General features: G+C 41.2%; 1 protein-coding gene across 8 annotated transcripts in view; it reads right to left on the minus strand.

Moving 5' to 3' along the window:
- The window catches only part of ipo8 (importin 8), a 161,215-nt gene that overhangs the window by 46,700 nt on the left and 97,737 nt on the right, over positions 1-16,778 (minus strand). For all 8 annotated transcript variants that reach the window (XR_011346521.1, XR_011346522.1, XR_011346524.1 and 5 more), the window contains 3 exons: positions 15,974-16,139; positions 14,231-14,391; positions 861-986 (listed from right to left, as the gene is read on the minus strand). Coding sequence is in view for 4 of the 8 variants with exons in the window: in XM_069903133.1 (XP_069759234.1) it covers positions 861-986; positions 14,231-14,391; positions 15,974-16,139 (453 nt within the window). In the remaining 4 variants the exon portion in view is untranslated. The remainder of the gene's footprint in view (positions 1-860; positions 987-14,230; positions 14,392-15,973; positions 16,140-16,778) is intronic.

The following is a 16,778-nucleotide window of genomic DNA, read 5'->3' on the forward strand; positions in this document are numbered from 1 at the left end:
CTGTATCAATGTCAATGCAAGGAAACCAAGAAGCAGGCTGTTCCCCTGGGTGATGGTATAGCAGTGGGAGGGTGGGGTTGGGGGGGAAAGAGAGGTGGCAGTGCAACTTGGGTGGATGGGTGAGTGGGGTGGGGGGGGGGGTGAAAAGAGATGGCAGTGTGACTCAGCCGGGTGGGGATGAGAGATGGCAGCACGTTTCAGACTGGTGGGGGGGGAGAAGACTGCAGTGCATCTTGGGGGGGTGGGGGGAGAAGAATGCAGTGCATCTTGGGTGGGGGTGCGGGAAGAGATGGCAGTGCGACTCAGGTAGGCGAGAGATGGCAGCGCAACTTGGGAGGGTGGGGGGGGGGGAGATGGCAGCCCGACTCGGAAAGGCAGGAGAGACAGCAGCACAATGCAGGCGAGCGAGGGTGGGGGGGGGGGGGGGGGGGGGGGGAGAGATGGCAGCGCAACTCGGGTAGGTGGGCTTAAAGGGACCAAAATCAAAAATGATTCTGAAATCCAGCGATTCTGAACAACGGCAGGTGTCCAGTCCCACTGATTCCAGATATAAGGTTAGGCACCTGTATCTTTCTTAACCTTGTCCACTTTTCTCCCATGAATTTTCCACTCAAGATCATCCTGCAAAAATGTCCAGTCCTTTCTGCATAAACATCAACCCTATCCACACTGCAATGACTCCTTTCAATTGATCTTTCTTAACAAGCGTGCTTCAGGCTTGCTTGGGTTATTGCTGGGACATGTTACGACTGATGATAAGTATGTGGTTTTCGTGTGTGGATTTTTATTTAATCAATGTAATAAAGCTAATCATCTCAAGATTATATGCTTTCAAACAAAACCCCTTTGAACTCACTGACCTCCTTGTGATCCTCTACCACAGTCAAAATGGTGTCTATCGTGTTCAGGATGCCCATTGCCATTACAGTTTTGTCCTCTACTTCTTCATAAGCATCACTCTGGAGGACTTTGCTGAATGTCATGGCCTGAGAAGGAAATAACAAGCCTGGTATTTATAATTGAACATTTAAGCCAGTCAATTTGTTTGCAATCACCACATGGCATGACAGATATTCAATAAAATGCCATGCACATCTCTACTATACATGAAAAATTCAAAAACAAATACAAAAAAGAATTGTGAATATCTTAAAGGAATAAATTAAAATTCACAAGTGTTGGCTCTCTGTTTAGAGAGGCACCTGACCGGAACAGAAATGTTGCCTTTAACCTTTGCTCCAGTTATCCACAGTCAGCTGCCACAATACACATTCCAGCCAGGTAGCGACACTACATTATTGCCTAAGTTCAATTCAAATTACAGTGGGTGGGAGACTTTTATTCAGACAATGAAAATCCATATCTTTACTTTACATATCTTTGGTGACCTATTCTGTTATCTCCTGAGGTCTGGTATCAATATTTTTTTAATCATGGCCCCAATAGCAATAGAAATTGTTGTGGCTATAAAAGCACAGAAAGCTTTTCAGGAATGGTACAATTTAACAACATTTCAATATGAAATAAAAATGTGTGTGTACAAGCTGCTCTAGCAATTCCTCCCAAACCACCTCAAAATACTCTGTCACATCTTCCCCCTTTAAAGGGAATTTTAACTCTTGAGTTAAAATTCAGTTATAACTCTTCTCTTCGGCTTGGCTTCGCGGATGAAGATTTATGGAGGGGGTAAATGTCCACGTCAGCCGCAGGCTCGTTTGTGGCTGACAAGTCCGATGTGGGACAGGCAGACACGGTTGCAGCGGTTGCAGGGGAAAATTGGTTGGTTGGGGTTGGGTGTTGGGTTTTTCCTCCTTTGCCTTTTGTCAGTGAGGTGGGCTCTGCGGTCTTCTTCAAAGGAGGTTGCTGCCCGCCGAACTGTGAGGCGCCAAGATGCACGGTTTGAGGCGATATCAGCCCACTGGCGGTGGTCAATGTGGCAGGCACCAAGAGATTTCTTTAGGCAGTCCTTGTACCTTTTCTTTGGTGCACCTCTGTCACGGTGACCAGTGGAGAGCTCGCCATATAACACGATCTTGGGAAGGCGATGGACCTCCATTCTGGAGACGTGACCCACCCAGCGCAGCTGGATCTTCAGCAGCGTGGACTCGATGCTGTCGACCTCTGCCATCTCGAGTACTACGACGTTAGGGATGAAAGCGCTCCAGTGAATGTTGAGGATGGAGCGGAGACAACGCTGGTGGAAGCGTTCTAGGAGCCGTAGGTGATGCCGGTAAAGGACCCATGATTCGGAGCCGAACAGGAGTGTGGGTATGACAACGGCTCTGTATACGCTTATCTTTGTGAGGTTTTTCAGTTGGTTGTTTTTCCAGACTCTTTTGTGTAGTCTTCCAAAGGCGCTATTTGCCTTGGCGAGTCTGTTGTCTATCTCGTTGTCGATCCTTGCATCTGATGAAATGGTGCAGCCGAGATAGGTAAACTGGTTGACCGTTTTGAGTTTTGTTTGCCCGATGGAGATGTGGGGGGGCTGGTAGTCATGGTGGGGAGCTGGCTGATGGAGGACCTCAGTTTTCTTCAGGCTGACTTCCAGGCCAAACATTTTGGCAGTTTCCGCAAAACAGGACGTCAAGCGCTGAAGAGCTGGCTCTGAATGGGCAACTAAAGCGGCATCGTCTGCAAAGCGTAGTTCACGGACAAGTTTCTCTTGTGTCTTGGTGTGAGCTTGCAGGCGCCTCAGATTGAAGAGACTGCCATCCGTACGGTACCGGATGTAAACAGCGTCTTCATTGTTTAGGTCTTTCATGGCTTGGTTCAGCATCATGCTGAAGAAGATTGAAAAGAGGGTTGGTGCGACAACACAGCCTTGCTTCACGCCATTGTTAATGGAGAAGGGTTCAGAGAGCTCATTTCTGTATCTGACCCGACCTTGTTGGTTTTCGTGCAGTTGGATAACCAGGTTGAGGAACTTTGGGGGGCATCCGATGCGCTCTAGTATTTGCCAAAGCCCTTTCCTGCTCACGGTGTCGAAGGCTTTGGTGAGGTCAACAAAGGTGATGTAGAGTCCTTTGTTTTGTTCTCTGCACTTTTCTTGGAGCTGTCTGAGAGCAAAGACCATGTCAGTAGTTCCTCTGTATAACTAAACTGTCTTAAAATCACTAAAGAGATAACAATACAAAATATATAACGTTATAATACAGTAAGTAATTCAATTTTGAAAGTGTTTTTATGCACAATCAATTTTAACATCTTAACAAACAATCGGCAATAACATTATTTACACCTCTTAATTTGCAGATCATATTCTTGTAATATCAAACTCCAGTTTAATAATCACTGTTTTTATCCATCATTTTATTCAAAAACACCAGAGGATTGTGGTCAGTGAATATAACAATTGTTTCATGAGAGGTACCAAGATACACGTCAAAATTCAGCGGAGCAAATATGATAGCTAACAGTTCTTTTTCAATAGTGGAATAGTTCTTTTGAGGAACATTGAATTTTTTTGAAAAGTAGGCAACTGGATGGTCAATTTCATTAAGTTTTTGCAATAAAACTGCACCTGCTGCTCCCTCACTGGCGTCCACTGCTACAGAAAATGGTCTGTCAAAATCAAGAGATTTTAACACAGGCCAATGGCATAGCATCTCCTTTAAATTTTCTAAAGCTGCCTGACAATCTTTAGTCCACACAAATTTCTCCCTTTTCTTCAAAAGACTGGTTAAAGGAAGAGCAACCTCAGCAAAATTTCCTGTTATATCCTGCTATTCCTAAAAACCTTCTCACTGCTTTCTTTCCATTGGGAATAGGAAACTCAGAATTTGCATTCTCCTTAGCTTGAATAGGTGCAATTTTGCCATGGCCAACTACATAACCCAAGTATGTTAATGTGGCATTTGCAAATTGACTTTATGCTAAATTAACAGTTAAGTTTGCTTTGGATAATTTTGCAAACAATTTGTCCAATTGCTTTCGATGTCCTTCCCATGTTTCACTTTTTGTGACAAAGTCATCAGTATAAGCATCTGTATGAGTTAACTCTTGGATAACTGAATTAATCATCCTCTGGAATGTTGCAGGGACATTTTTCATGCCAAAAGGTAACACATTAAACTGCATGGAGTTACAAAAGTTGAAATATTCTTTCCTCTTTCAGTTAAAGGTACACACCAGTAACCCTTCAACAAATCCAACTTAGTAAGAACTTTAGCTTTGCCAATTTTATCAATACAGTCATCTATTCTTGGAATAGGAAAAGCATCTGTTTTAGTTACTGAATTAACCTTCCTATAATCTGTACAGAACTTAACAGTTCCATCTGGTTTTGGTACCAGAATTCAAGGAGAACTCCAATCTGAGTTTGAAGGTCTAATGATGTCATTCCTCAACATATATTCCACCTCCTGATCCATGATTTTACTCTTCTGACTGTTTATTCTATATGAATGCTGTTTTATGGGATTTGATCTTCTACATCTACATCATGGTAAATCACTGATGTCTTTTTTGGAACATCAGGGAACAAATTTGTGTATTTCAAAAGTAATTCTTTCAACTCCATCCGCTCTTGTAACTTAAGATGGCCTAAATTTTCCAAAATTGTTGAATTAGACAGGCACACAGGAACAATGGTTTCTTTAAGGTTACCCTCACAAGATTCTGTTTCTATAATCTTATGATCCACCACTTCCTCCACTCTGTCAACAGTCAACACCTCTGATACAGATTGCTCTCCACTACCTTTATTCTCATAATAAAGTTTCAACAATACACCCTCCAAGTCATATCCACAAGCCATTTCTTTACTCTCCTGTTCAGTTACTGCTTTCTCCCTTCAACTAACAAGATCTGTATCTCTTCTCCGTTGCTGAATTAACTCTTTCCTTGACAAAGTGAAATCCTTACTCTCCTGCTCTTTCAAAAATACTTCAGACATACTGAGCAAATCTCTATTAACTGGATCTTATTCAGCTGTCAACATTTTCCTCGCCACAGAACTAGTTACCGCACATGCAGGATACCTCTCACCATCCTCTCTACCCACATCTTTACTAGGCCGATTTGTCAATCTTAAAACTGACCAAACTTTATCCTCTCCCAACAAAAATGAGACACCCTGCATGGGTAACTTTAAAATTACTCCTACTACAACAGGTACTTTGACTAATTCTGAATTCAGCACAACCTTGTGAAGTGATATTAACTCTACCTCACCTCCAACACCTTTGATCAAAGTTGTCTCCCCAGTGTCAGACCTTTGATCCACAGTTAAAACACTTCCCAACAACAATGACTGAGAAGCCCCAGTATCTCTAAGAATTTTAACTGGAATCTGTGGTTCTCCCTCCTTTATTGAGTCAAAGACCTCTGACACAAAAGGCTTGAAAACATCCATGACCTCCTTACCAGGTTTGGCACCAGGTTCTGGTAAAACCTGTTTTTCTATATTTTCTTTTTTCAAGACTAGACAATTCGCAATCACATGACCAGGTTTCTTACAAAAATGACATACAAGTGCAGGAGTTCTGTTCTTTCCTACCTTTCCTTCATCTTTTCTTTTAACATTTTCTCCAGACTTTATTTCAGGCCTACTATCCTGCTTCACACTAACCTTATGAACAGGTTTATTAATCTGTTCCACATTAGCTCTCTGAAAATGTCCATTATTCTGGAATGTACGCTGGATGGGTCACGTCTCCAGAATGGAGGACCATCGCCTTCCCAAGATCGTGTTATATGGCGAGCTCTCCACTGGCCACCGTGACAGAGGTGCACCAAAGAAAAGGTACAAGGACTGCCTAAAGAAATCTCTTGGTGCCTGCCACATTGACCACTGCCAGTGGGCTGATAACGCCTCAAACCGTGCATCTTGGCGCCTCACAGTTTGGCGGGCAGCAACCTCCTTTGAAGAAGACCGCAGAGCCCACCTCACTGACAAAAGGCAAAGGAGGAAAAACCCAACACCCAACCCCAACCAACCAATTTTCCCCTGCAGCCGCTGCAACCGTGTCTGCCTGTCCCGCATTGGACTTGTCAGCCACAAACGAGCCTGCAGCTGACGTGGACTTTTACCCCCTCCATAAATCTTCGTCTGCGAAGCCAAGCCAAAGAAAGACTTTTGTGAATCAGAGCAAAATACGTCTGCTAATCTAGCCGCCTGTTGCCACGTCCCTACATCTCTCTCATCCAGGTATAATTTAATCTCCTCTGGGACACACCTTTTAATTTCCTCTATTAATATTAATTCTCTCAATCTGTCAAAATCATTATTTATTCCTTTTGAGGCACACCACCAGTCAAAACACACAGATTTCTTCAGAGCAAAAAATCCATACAAGATTGATTCCATGTTTTCAGCAAACTCCTAAATTTTTGCCTATAGGCCTCTGGAACCAACTCATAAGCTTTCAATACTGCTTGCTTAACAGTTTCATAATTTGCCACTTGCTCTGCAGTCAAGCTTGAGTAGGCAACTTGTGCTTTTCCTTTCAATACACTTTGAAGCATGAGGCCATTTTTCTTTCAGCCATCTTGAGCTCTCAGCAACCTTTTCAAAAAGCTGAAAATATGTACCTATATCTTCCTCATCAAAAGGAGGCACTAGATTTACCTCTCTACTAGCCAAAAACCCCGCCCCAGGAGTTACAGCCTCAATTCTTTTTTCTCTCCACCTCAATTTTTAAATTCTCAAATTGAAACTGTCTGACCCTTTCAGCTTCCTCTAATTCATATTTCCTCTGTTTTTCAGCTTTGCTCTGCCTCATACATCCTTTTTTCTCTTTCTTCTTGCACCCTCAATTTCTCTAATTCCAATTGCAATTCAAGCGATCTATTCTCTGGAAAATTTTCTAAGTCTTCCTCAACAAATTTTCCTTCACTTATATATTTCACTATAATCCTCTGTATTTGTACTTTCCTCATCCAATGCTCAACTTCAGTAATTTTCAGTGCCTTAGAAATAGCCACCAGTTCCTCTTTTCTCATGTTCTGCAGCTCTGCAGGTGATGGTTGTAACGAAATTGTATCAATATCCATTGCTGCTGTTTTTCCAGGGACCAGCTTCAAGTTCGCTTGGAAAAATTCCAGACACAATAGCTTGCAAAATTAAAACACAATCAACTAATAAATCATCAAATTGCAATGTTCAATTCCTAAAGGACGATCCCCATAAAATGTTACAGAGTCCAGAGAACCCCAAAATCCAGCAGAAATAGATATGCACCACAACACAGGGTTACTTAAACAAAAGTAGTTTTTAATTATAATTGAACAAGAAAACAGAATTAAACTTTAATTTATTACTCAACCTAATTAATCCTCCCTTTAATACTAAGTGGAGGTGTGTGTAATGTATATTTAAAATTAGAAAAGTTCTTTGGATCACAGTCCAATCTCACTGGTAGCAGGCAATTCTTGTCCTATGCACAGGAGTCAACATTAACAAAGTTCACCAGCCTTTGGTGTTTAACAGGCAAATGGTTACCATTCAGGAGGGTTCTTGCTGGTTTTCAGAGAGATTCCTTTTCCAGAATATCCGCAACTGATTCCTTCTCAATCAGTCTTGCTGACGAAACTTGCCCCCTTCAAGGTTCTCCAGATGATCCTTCTTCTTTCAGGTCACCTTTCAGACCGCCAGTCTTCTCCTTCGACCAGGCAGCCTTCCAAAGTTTGCTAGCTTGTCCCTCTGGATTCGATTTCTGTGACACCCTCCCACTCTGAGAGCAAAACTGTTCTCCCCAGGTCTGCAAAAATCACATGCTCTCCCAGGCCAGCTAGATTCTGCAACTTTATTGCTCTTTCTGCAAAAAGCACCCTGCAAAAGTCCCACAAAAATTCTGTGGTTTGAAATGTGCGTGTGCAAGCTGCTCTAGCAATTCCTCCCAAACCACCTCAAAATACTCTTGTCACACTATAAAGTTTCCAGTTAAGCAATCTGCTCATTCCTACTTTCCAATTCCTTTCTCATAGCCCTTCGGCACTTCAAGGTACAATCTATTTGTGGCTCATTTTCTTCTGAATGTATCAGGGATATGCTGATGCTGTTTGAGGGAATTCCAGAAGAAACAAGAATAATTTTTTGGGGTGGAAGAAAGACAGCAGAAAAAAATAAGAGAATCAAAAAAGGAAAGGAAATTGGGAAAGAATGGAAGATCTTCTGAGCTACCTATTCCATGTGCATCTTGGTTTGAAATATGGGATATTGGTGACAAGAATATATGAGATAAATTGCAAAGGAGTTGATAATGACCACAAACAAGACTTGCATTTATGCAGTACAGTATAACTCTGATTCTCCAAAATCCTCATTTATCCAAATTTTTTTAAAAATTTCAGGTAAATGAGAATATCTGAAACAATCAGAAATCTTCATTATCCAAATTCTTTTCAGAGCTGAACTAACCTCATAGGTTGGAAAAAATTTCACCTGACATGAAATTAGAATGACGGTTGTCCTCGTTTCAGGTAACTCCCTCCCCTCTTTCTTTCCATTTCTTCTTTACCTTCCCCTATTGAATTTTCTCTCCAACTCTCCCTCTCAAACTGCGTGCCACTGTCTCCCAGCCTCAAGGTAGTCCAGGCCTCATCAAGGAGTGCAGCCTCCTGGGCAGGAGAGGGACCGTGGGCTCATTGACTTTTCCTTCCCTCCTATCCACTTCCCCTCCTCCTCAGCACACCGGAGCTCCCGGCGCTGAACCTTCCCTCGGCTTACTTCCGCACACGCCCCAATGTGTGTGTGCACACATTGGAGAGAATTTGGAGTCGGGACTCGGGCGTCAGGAGCTCCGGTGACCAGGGAGACAGGAGCCCACTGACTTGCCAATGAGTGTTCCACTGGCCTGGGAAGCTTCCCCAGGATCAGTGGCAGCGGTTAGGAAGTCTCAGTGATCAGTAGTGGGTGGTGGCATTGTGGCCAGTATTTTTTGGTAAGAATTAAACATTATTTTAATACTTAAAAAACCTTCCCATGTTGTTTGTTGCTGTTTAAACATTCATACAAGTGATTTGCTGTTGCTATTGAGCAGTTTTTTAAAAATGACCAGTTCTCTGAAAAAAAATGTTTATCCTATGTAGGCCTGGTTATGACCTTTTTGGATAAAAGGAGTTGTACTGTACTTTCTGATCTTTGTAATGTAACGTCCCAGGTGCTCTGAAAACAGGAATGTTATTGAAGTATGGTTACCACAGCAATCTAAAAAATGCAGGACCACAACGAGGTCTCATGGATCCGAAAGACAAAATTACCAGATAATGTGATTTTAGTAGGATTAAAAATTGATCAGAGATCTATGGGATATCTTTGGAGATTATTTGGCCTGGACACATCTTCCACACAATTTTTCAAAATAGTGCTATGAAAACGAAAAACATGGAAAACAAAGGAAAAAAAAAGCATGAAGCGGAGAGCACAAGCACCAAGGTAAAAATAGGATATGAGAAAAGGATGATTGTCTGATCCATTGGACAAAATAATTGCCTAGTCTATACTTAGTTACTGATGTACAGAAGTCCACACAGAGAGCATTGAATACAGATGAGGTTGTAGGAGGTTTATGCTAATCTTGGTTTGTCCAAGGAAGGCTGTTTGGAGCTCTGGATGGTGGCGAAGAAGAAGGTAGGAAGTGCTACAAGTGTTGCACCTCTTACATTGCAGAACAAAGGGGTGAGTTGGATAGGTCTGGGCAAATCAGAGTCACTCAGAGAGTGATCCCTGCAGAAAGCCAAAAGGGATGGGGAGGGCAAGGTGTAGTTGGTGGTGTGATCCCACTGCAGCTGATGAAATGGACAAAGATGTTGTGCTGGATGCAAAGACTGTCAGTTAAAGGAGAGGATCAAGGGAACTCATGTTGTCTAGATAGAGGGCAGGGTAGGTGGGACATAGAAAACATAGATAATAGGTGTAGGAGTAGGCCATTTGGCCCTTCAAGCCTATACTGCCATTCATTTTGATCATGGCTGATCATCCACTCAGTACCCTGTTCCAGCTCTCTCTCCATACCCCCTGATCCCCCTAGTCACAAGCACTAAATCTAACTCTCTCTTAAATATAGCTATGGAACTGGCCTCAATCACTTCCTGTGGCAGAGAATTCCATAAATTCACCACCCTCTGAGTGAAAATTTTGTTCCTCATCTCAGTCCTAAAGGACTTCCCTTTATCCTTAAACTGTGACCCCTGGTTCTAGACCTGCTCAACATTGGGAACAATCTTCCTGCATCTAGCCTGTCAAATCCCTTAAGAATTTTGAACATTTCTATTAAATCTCCTCTTAATCGTCTAAACTCAAGCGAGTACAAGCCAAGTCGTTCTATCCTTTCTTCATATGCAAGTCCGGCCAACCTGGTCAACCTTTTCTGCACTCTCTCCATGGCAATGATGTCCTTCCTCAGATAAGGAGACCAAAACTGAACACAATAGTTCAGGTGAGGTCTCACCAAGGCCCTATTCAACTGCATCAATACCTTTCTGCTCCTGTACTCGAATCCTCTTGATATGAACGCCAACATACCATTCGCCTTTTTTACTGCTTGCTGCACCTGCCTGCCCACTTTTAATGACTGATGCACAGCGACACCCAGGTCTCTTTGCATCTCCCCTTTTCCTAATTGGATACCATTAAGATAGTACTCAGCCCTCCCATTCTTTCCTCCAAAGTGGACAACCACACACTTATCCACATTATATTGCATCTGCCATGCATTTGCCCACTCACCCAACCTGCCCAAGTCACCCTGCATACTCTTAACAGACTCTACACGGCTTACAATCCCGTCTGCAAACTTGGAAATGCTGCTTTCTATTTCCTCATCTAAATCATTAATATATATCGTAAATAACTGGGGTCCTGGCACTGAGCCTTGTGGTACCCCACTAGTAACTGACTGTCATTCCTACTCTTTGCTTCTTATCTGTCAACCAATTCTCTATCCACCTCAATACCATATCCCCTATACCGTATGCCTTAAGGTCCTGTGTGGGACCTTATCAAAAGCCTTCTGAAAATCCAGGTAAACCACATCTACTGGTTCTCCCCTATCCACTCTACTAGTTACATCCTCAAAAAATTAAATAAGATTAGTCAGACACGATTTTCCCTTCATAAAACCATGCTGCTCTGACCAATGAATTCACCACTTTCCAGATGTGCCGCAATCACATCTTTAATAACTGACTCTAACATTTTCCCCACTACTGATGTCAAGCTAACGGTCTATAATTCCCTGATTTCTCTTTCCCTCCCTTTTTAAAAAGTGGAGTTACATTAGCCACCCTCCAGTCCTCAGTAACTACTCCAGAATCTAAAGAGTTTTGAAAATGTATCAACAATGCATCTACTATATCATGGGCTACTTCCTTTAGCACTCTGGGATGCAGATCATCTGGCCCTGGGGACTTGTCTGCCTTTAATCCCTTCAAATTATCCAACACAACCTCATAATTTACACTTATTTTCCCCAGTCCTTCCATCACATTAGCCCCATTGTCCCCTATTATTTCCTGAAGATTATTCTTATTTTCCCTAGTGAAGACCAAACTAAAGTAGTTATTTAATTGGTCTGCCTTGTCCTTGTTCCCCATGACCAATTCACCTGTTTCTGACTGCAAGGGACCCACATTTGTCTTTACTAGTCTCTTTCTCTTTACATATCTATAAAAACTTTTGCAGTCATTTTTTATGTTCCCTACCAACTTTCTCTCATAATCTCTTTTGCCTTTCCTGATTAATCTCTTTATCTTCCTCTGTAGAACCCTGAATTTCTCCTAATCCTCTGGTATTCTGTCTTTCCTGGCTAGTCTATACGCTTCCTCTTTACACTTGATACTCTCCCTGATTTACCTTGTTATCCAAGGATGTACTACCCTCCTTGAGTTATTCTTTTTCCAAATTGGGATGAACAAATGCTGTATTTCATCCAGGTGATCCTTAAGTGCTTGCCATTGCCTTTCTACAGTTAATCCTTTAAGCAACATTTGCCAATCCAACTTAATCAATTCACGTCTCATATCCTCAAAGTCACCCTTCTTTAAGTTCAGAACCTGAGTTACAGAATTAACCCTGTCACTTTCCACCCGAATGTAAAATTCCACCATATTGTGGTCACTCTTGCCCAAAGGGCTTCGCACAACAAGATTGTTAACTAACCCTTCCTCATTACTCAGAACCCAGTCTAGAATGGCCTGTTCCCTCGTTGGTTCTTCAACATATTGGGTTAGAAAATTATCCTGTATGCCCTCTAAGAAATCGTTCTCATCAGTACCCTTACCAATTTTATTCATCCAGTCTATATGGAGATTAAAGTCACCCATTATAACTGCCTTGCCTTTGTTGCACGCATTTCCAATTTCCTGTTTAATGCCTTCCTCAACCTCTCTACTACTGTTAGGTGGTCTATATACAACTCCCACTAACGTCTTCTGCCCCCTTGCATTTTGCAGCTCTACCCACATTGATTCCACATCATTCAACCTAACATCCTTCCTTTCTATTGCTTTTAACTCCTCTCTAACCAACAATGCTACCCCACCTCCTTTTCCTTTCTGTCTGTCCCTCCTGAATATTGAAAATCCATGAATGTTAAGCTCCCAGCCTTGGTCCCCTTGAAGACACGTTAGTAGAAATCCTCATCAGCACAGAAGTGTGCCAAACTATTCGAAGATTGCTAACATAATACCATTTTTTAAAAAGAGAGAAAGTGAGAAGCCAAGTAACAGCCAGCCTGAGTGGTTACCTTTGATGGTAACTAAATTACTGGAATCAATTCTGAAGCTTTCATCTTATTTGATTATGGTAATTTACTTTGCTTGTTGCATTCAGAATGACACAGATTAACTCTTTCTACAGATACTAGCTGAATAGCTGAGTATTTCTAGCATTTTCTGTTTTTAGTACAGTTTCCAGTATCTGCAATTATTTTTAATTGTCAGATTAACTGATGGCAGACATTGTGGATTTATTGAGGCAATGAGAATGACTTTTCTGAGGAGGGAACTCGGCGGGCTGATGAAGGTTGCACAATGTAATCTAAATGAATTTAGCAATGGTTTTCACAAGGTCTCAACGAATGAAAGTATGTGTGATCCAAAGAAAAATGGCAAATTTGATTCTGGGTTGACCCAGTGGTAGAAAGCAGTGATTTTATGATGAGATGGTGGTCACCAGTGGGATTCTTGGACTAGGCTGGACGTGGTCCCTTACATTTCACATTATACATGAATGACTTCAAATGGTTATATGGTTAACTGTAGCAAACACAATAAAGAACCCTGCAAATGTAAATAAAGTGGCTATGCCTTTGGTGGCAAGGAGGAAAGATTCACATTTGAAGAAGATGTTTCAAAAGTGACAAATGCATTTGTAGAACTAAAATAAATCAAGCGAATATACAATCATTGGGACGATACTGAGAAGTACAAATTGATAGATCCTCAAGAGAATAAATATGAAAGATCTATTTCCTTTAGCGGGAGATTAAAAATATATGAGTGGAGATTTAAAATAAAAAAATGAAAGGATTAAAGAAGTGAGAAGATAACAGGGGTTTAGGACTTACTGCCTGAAAGGTAGAATGGTAGAGACAAACACCTTCATAACATAACATAACAATTACAGCACGGAAACAGGCCATTAGGCCCTTCTAGTCCGCACCGAACCAAACACCTCTCTCTAGTCCCATCACATTTTAAATGTGCATTTGAAGAGTAGGACTACAGATTTAGAGCTGGAAGCTGAGATTAGGTTGGTAGCACCTTTTCTCTGACAATGTGATCTATCATCCCCAATGCACATTGCCCTAGGAACAACTGAGATGGGGAGGAGACAGTTGCCCATCTCTTTACAGACTGTGAATTTGCAACAAGTCTATGGAGAACGATGCAATAGTTCATGTCACAGTTCATTCCTAGCAGCAGTGGGTTGTTCCCAGGGACGCATGCAAAAAGACATCCAGTGCTGCTGGAAGATCATCAACTCAGTGAAAGAGATTCTTTGGTTTGCTGCCAAAACTTGTTGGTCATCTAACATGGTGAGATAACAGTGAGGGAATGTCGTTGACTGGTCCACAGCAGTACTGCAGAAGGAAATGTTCAGGGACACACTGAGGCTTGGCACAACTAATGTGAGGGCTTTGTGCAGAACAAAAATCTTCAGAATCAGAATGAAGACTGATGTTGGATATTGGAAATGATGCATTTCCCAAAAGATAAAATTGTTCAATCAAAAGGTGAACCCATTAAACCACCCTTGTAATAAATTCTAGCTTCCAGTAGTACTTACTAAATGTTGTGTCATATCAACAGCGATAGTGGTCATCTCCTCACTGTATTCGCATATCATCTTCTGAATGACATTGGTGAGGTCATCATTTTCGGTTTCACGAACAACATGGAGCAGCTCTTGCATCACTGGTCTAACCGATGGCTTTATATAATGTTTAGCTGGAAAATAAATATTAACTTATTAGCTTCAAAATGTTTAGTTAGTTTCTTCTTTTTGCCCCATCTTATTCTCAGTAGGTATTGTGGCACCTCTTCATTTAAGTAACCCTGACTGCACAATCATCCAGCAACTCAGGCCAGAGGAAAAATACTATGTAGGGCATGAAAAATTTCCCCAAGTAAATCATTTATTTCATTCTCTCCTTTCAATAATAACAACCCCATCTGAGACCATTATTTTCATTCTCAAGTGGGAGCTCAAGAAAGGTTTACCAAAAACAGAAAGATTCTTTGTTCACTTTGTAGAAATATGTCAATTTATTCAGGCGGCAAGGTTGGCATAGCGTTAGTGAAATGCCATTACAGCGCCAGCGATTGGGTCCGGGGTTCAAATCCCACGCTGTCTGGAAGGAGTTTGTATGTTCTCTCCATGTCTGCATGGGTTTTCTCCAGGGGCCCCAGTTTCTTCCCATCATTTGAAATGTGCTGGGAGTGTAGAATAATTGGGTATAAATTGGACGGCATGGGCTCGAAGGGCCAAAATGGCCTGTTACTGTGCTGTATGCCTAATTTAAAAAACTTACATATAAAAAAATTAAAAATACATAGGACAGTGAGAACGATTCTAATTCTTACTTAGATCAGTCAACTGAAGATAAACTGCCAAGATGATCTATTCAAAAAGACAATTCTAATTGGTGGTGCACAAAAAATATCGTGAGACAATTGTGGATTTGGTTTTTAAGTAAAAGACATTCCACAGTGGAACAGAAATATCAAAGGTTAATGGGACCAGCAATGTTAAGTTTCCTATTCAATTCCCTTGCCTTCCTCCAGTAATTCTGTCATGAATGTAACTGTATTAGCCCAATTTCTTCCGACTAGAGAGAATCATATTATTATTTAGCATCAATTTATGGATGGAAAGACTAGCATGAGACCAAGTCAAGGAATCAGCATCATGTTCTTTTTGCCATATGGACACTGATTTGCCAGACTCAGTGCCAAAGGAAACAGCATATTTTGGTGCTTGTGAGAAGAAATAATACAGAGAGCACAACATTTAGGATTTAACTGTGTTTTGTACTTTTTTGCTAATTCTACACAGGTCAGTCATGACTCTTGGTTTCTTACCAAGTTTGTGAATAGAGAAAGAGACACTATGCCCTTTTCCATTTCAGCCACAACAGCAGGGATGATTATTCAAACACAACCATTTCCGTCAGGACGCAACTGTGCATGAAGAATTCAAGATTAAGATTCTAACATTTTATTTTTATCCACACAACTGGAAATTAATTTAACCATATTACAGACATTTTATTTTGCCATACGCAAATAAGGCAGTCTGGCTTACATGGAATCCAATAAATCAGTGGTTTTCAAACTTTTTCTTTCCACCCACGTCCCACCTTAAGTAATCAAAGAGCACCTATGGCATTGGGATTACTTAAGGTGGTCTAGGAGTGGAAAGAAAAAGTTTGGCAAACCACTCCAATAAATGGTTCAGAGCATGACAGACTGCATTCCAAGTTATTAAATAATGCAAGGATTACAGGTGGCAAGTTCTCTCCTCACTCACCTTGATCTTGATTACTTATAAATGACTGAAGAGCAATGGCAGCTTCAACTTTCACTGGCATCTCTTTGTCTTCAATTAAACTTTTTTTCACCAACTCAACTGCATTTCTTAAGTTGAGATCATTTGTAAATCTCAATTTGCAAAATGAATAAAGAACCCAACATGCCTAAAATCAGTACAATAAAAGAATAAATGAAATCAACCTTATCGGAAAGTGATTGGTTTGTATTTTAAAAGAAAAACAATTAAAACATTGCCATTTTGGACCAACAAGGAGCTGATAGTCAAAAGTTGAAACATCTCAACTGCTTACATCGGTTGCTGTGCTTGTTCAGAATAGTACAAGAGTAATTGGTGAATTTAATTCAATCTCCTTCCCGACTGATTTTTAATTTCAAGGCAAAATGGCCTCCTGCAAATAGCCTTTCCAGAATTGATTAAAGAGTAAATCTACCAGGCATAGATTTAAGGTGAGAGGGAGATAGTTTAAAGGAGAAAAAAATTAAATACTGAGAGTGGTCAATGCCTGGAATGAGCTGATGGAGAAATGGTGGAAGCAGATATGATCACAAGTGGGATTTAAACAGGCACATGAGCAGGCAAAGGATGGCATACAGACCACATGTAGGTGTGGGTTTAGTTTAAAATGGCATTGTAGTCAGCACAGACATCATCAGCTGAAGGACCTGTTCTATGCCGTTGTATGCTTTATTGTTGTAGAAGATATGCCATATGTATTTTATAATTTAATATTGTCCAGTGTTTAACTGTATGACTTAGTTCATAGAAGGCATTTAACATGAAC

This window comes from Narcine bancroftii, chromosome 11 (genome assembly GCF_036971445.1).
Source record: "Narcine bancroftii isolate sNarBan1 chromosome 11, sNarBan1.hap1, whole genome shotgun sequence".
NCBI classification, from domain to species: domain Eukaryota; kingdom Metazoa; phylum Chordata; class Chondrichthyes; order Torpediniformes; family Narcinidae; genus Narcine; species Narcine bancroftii.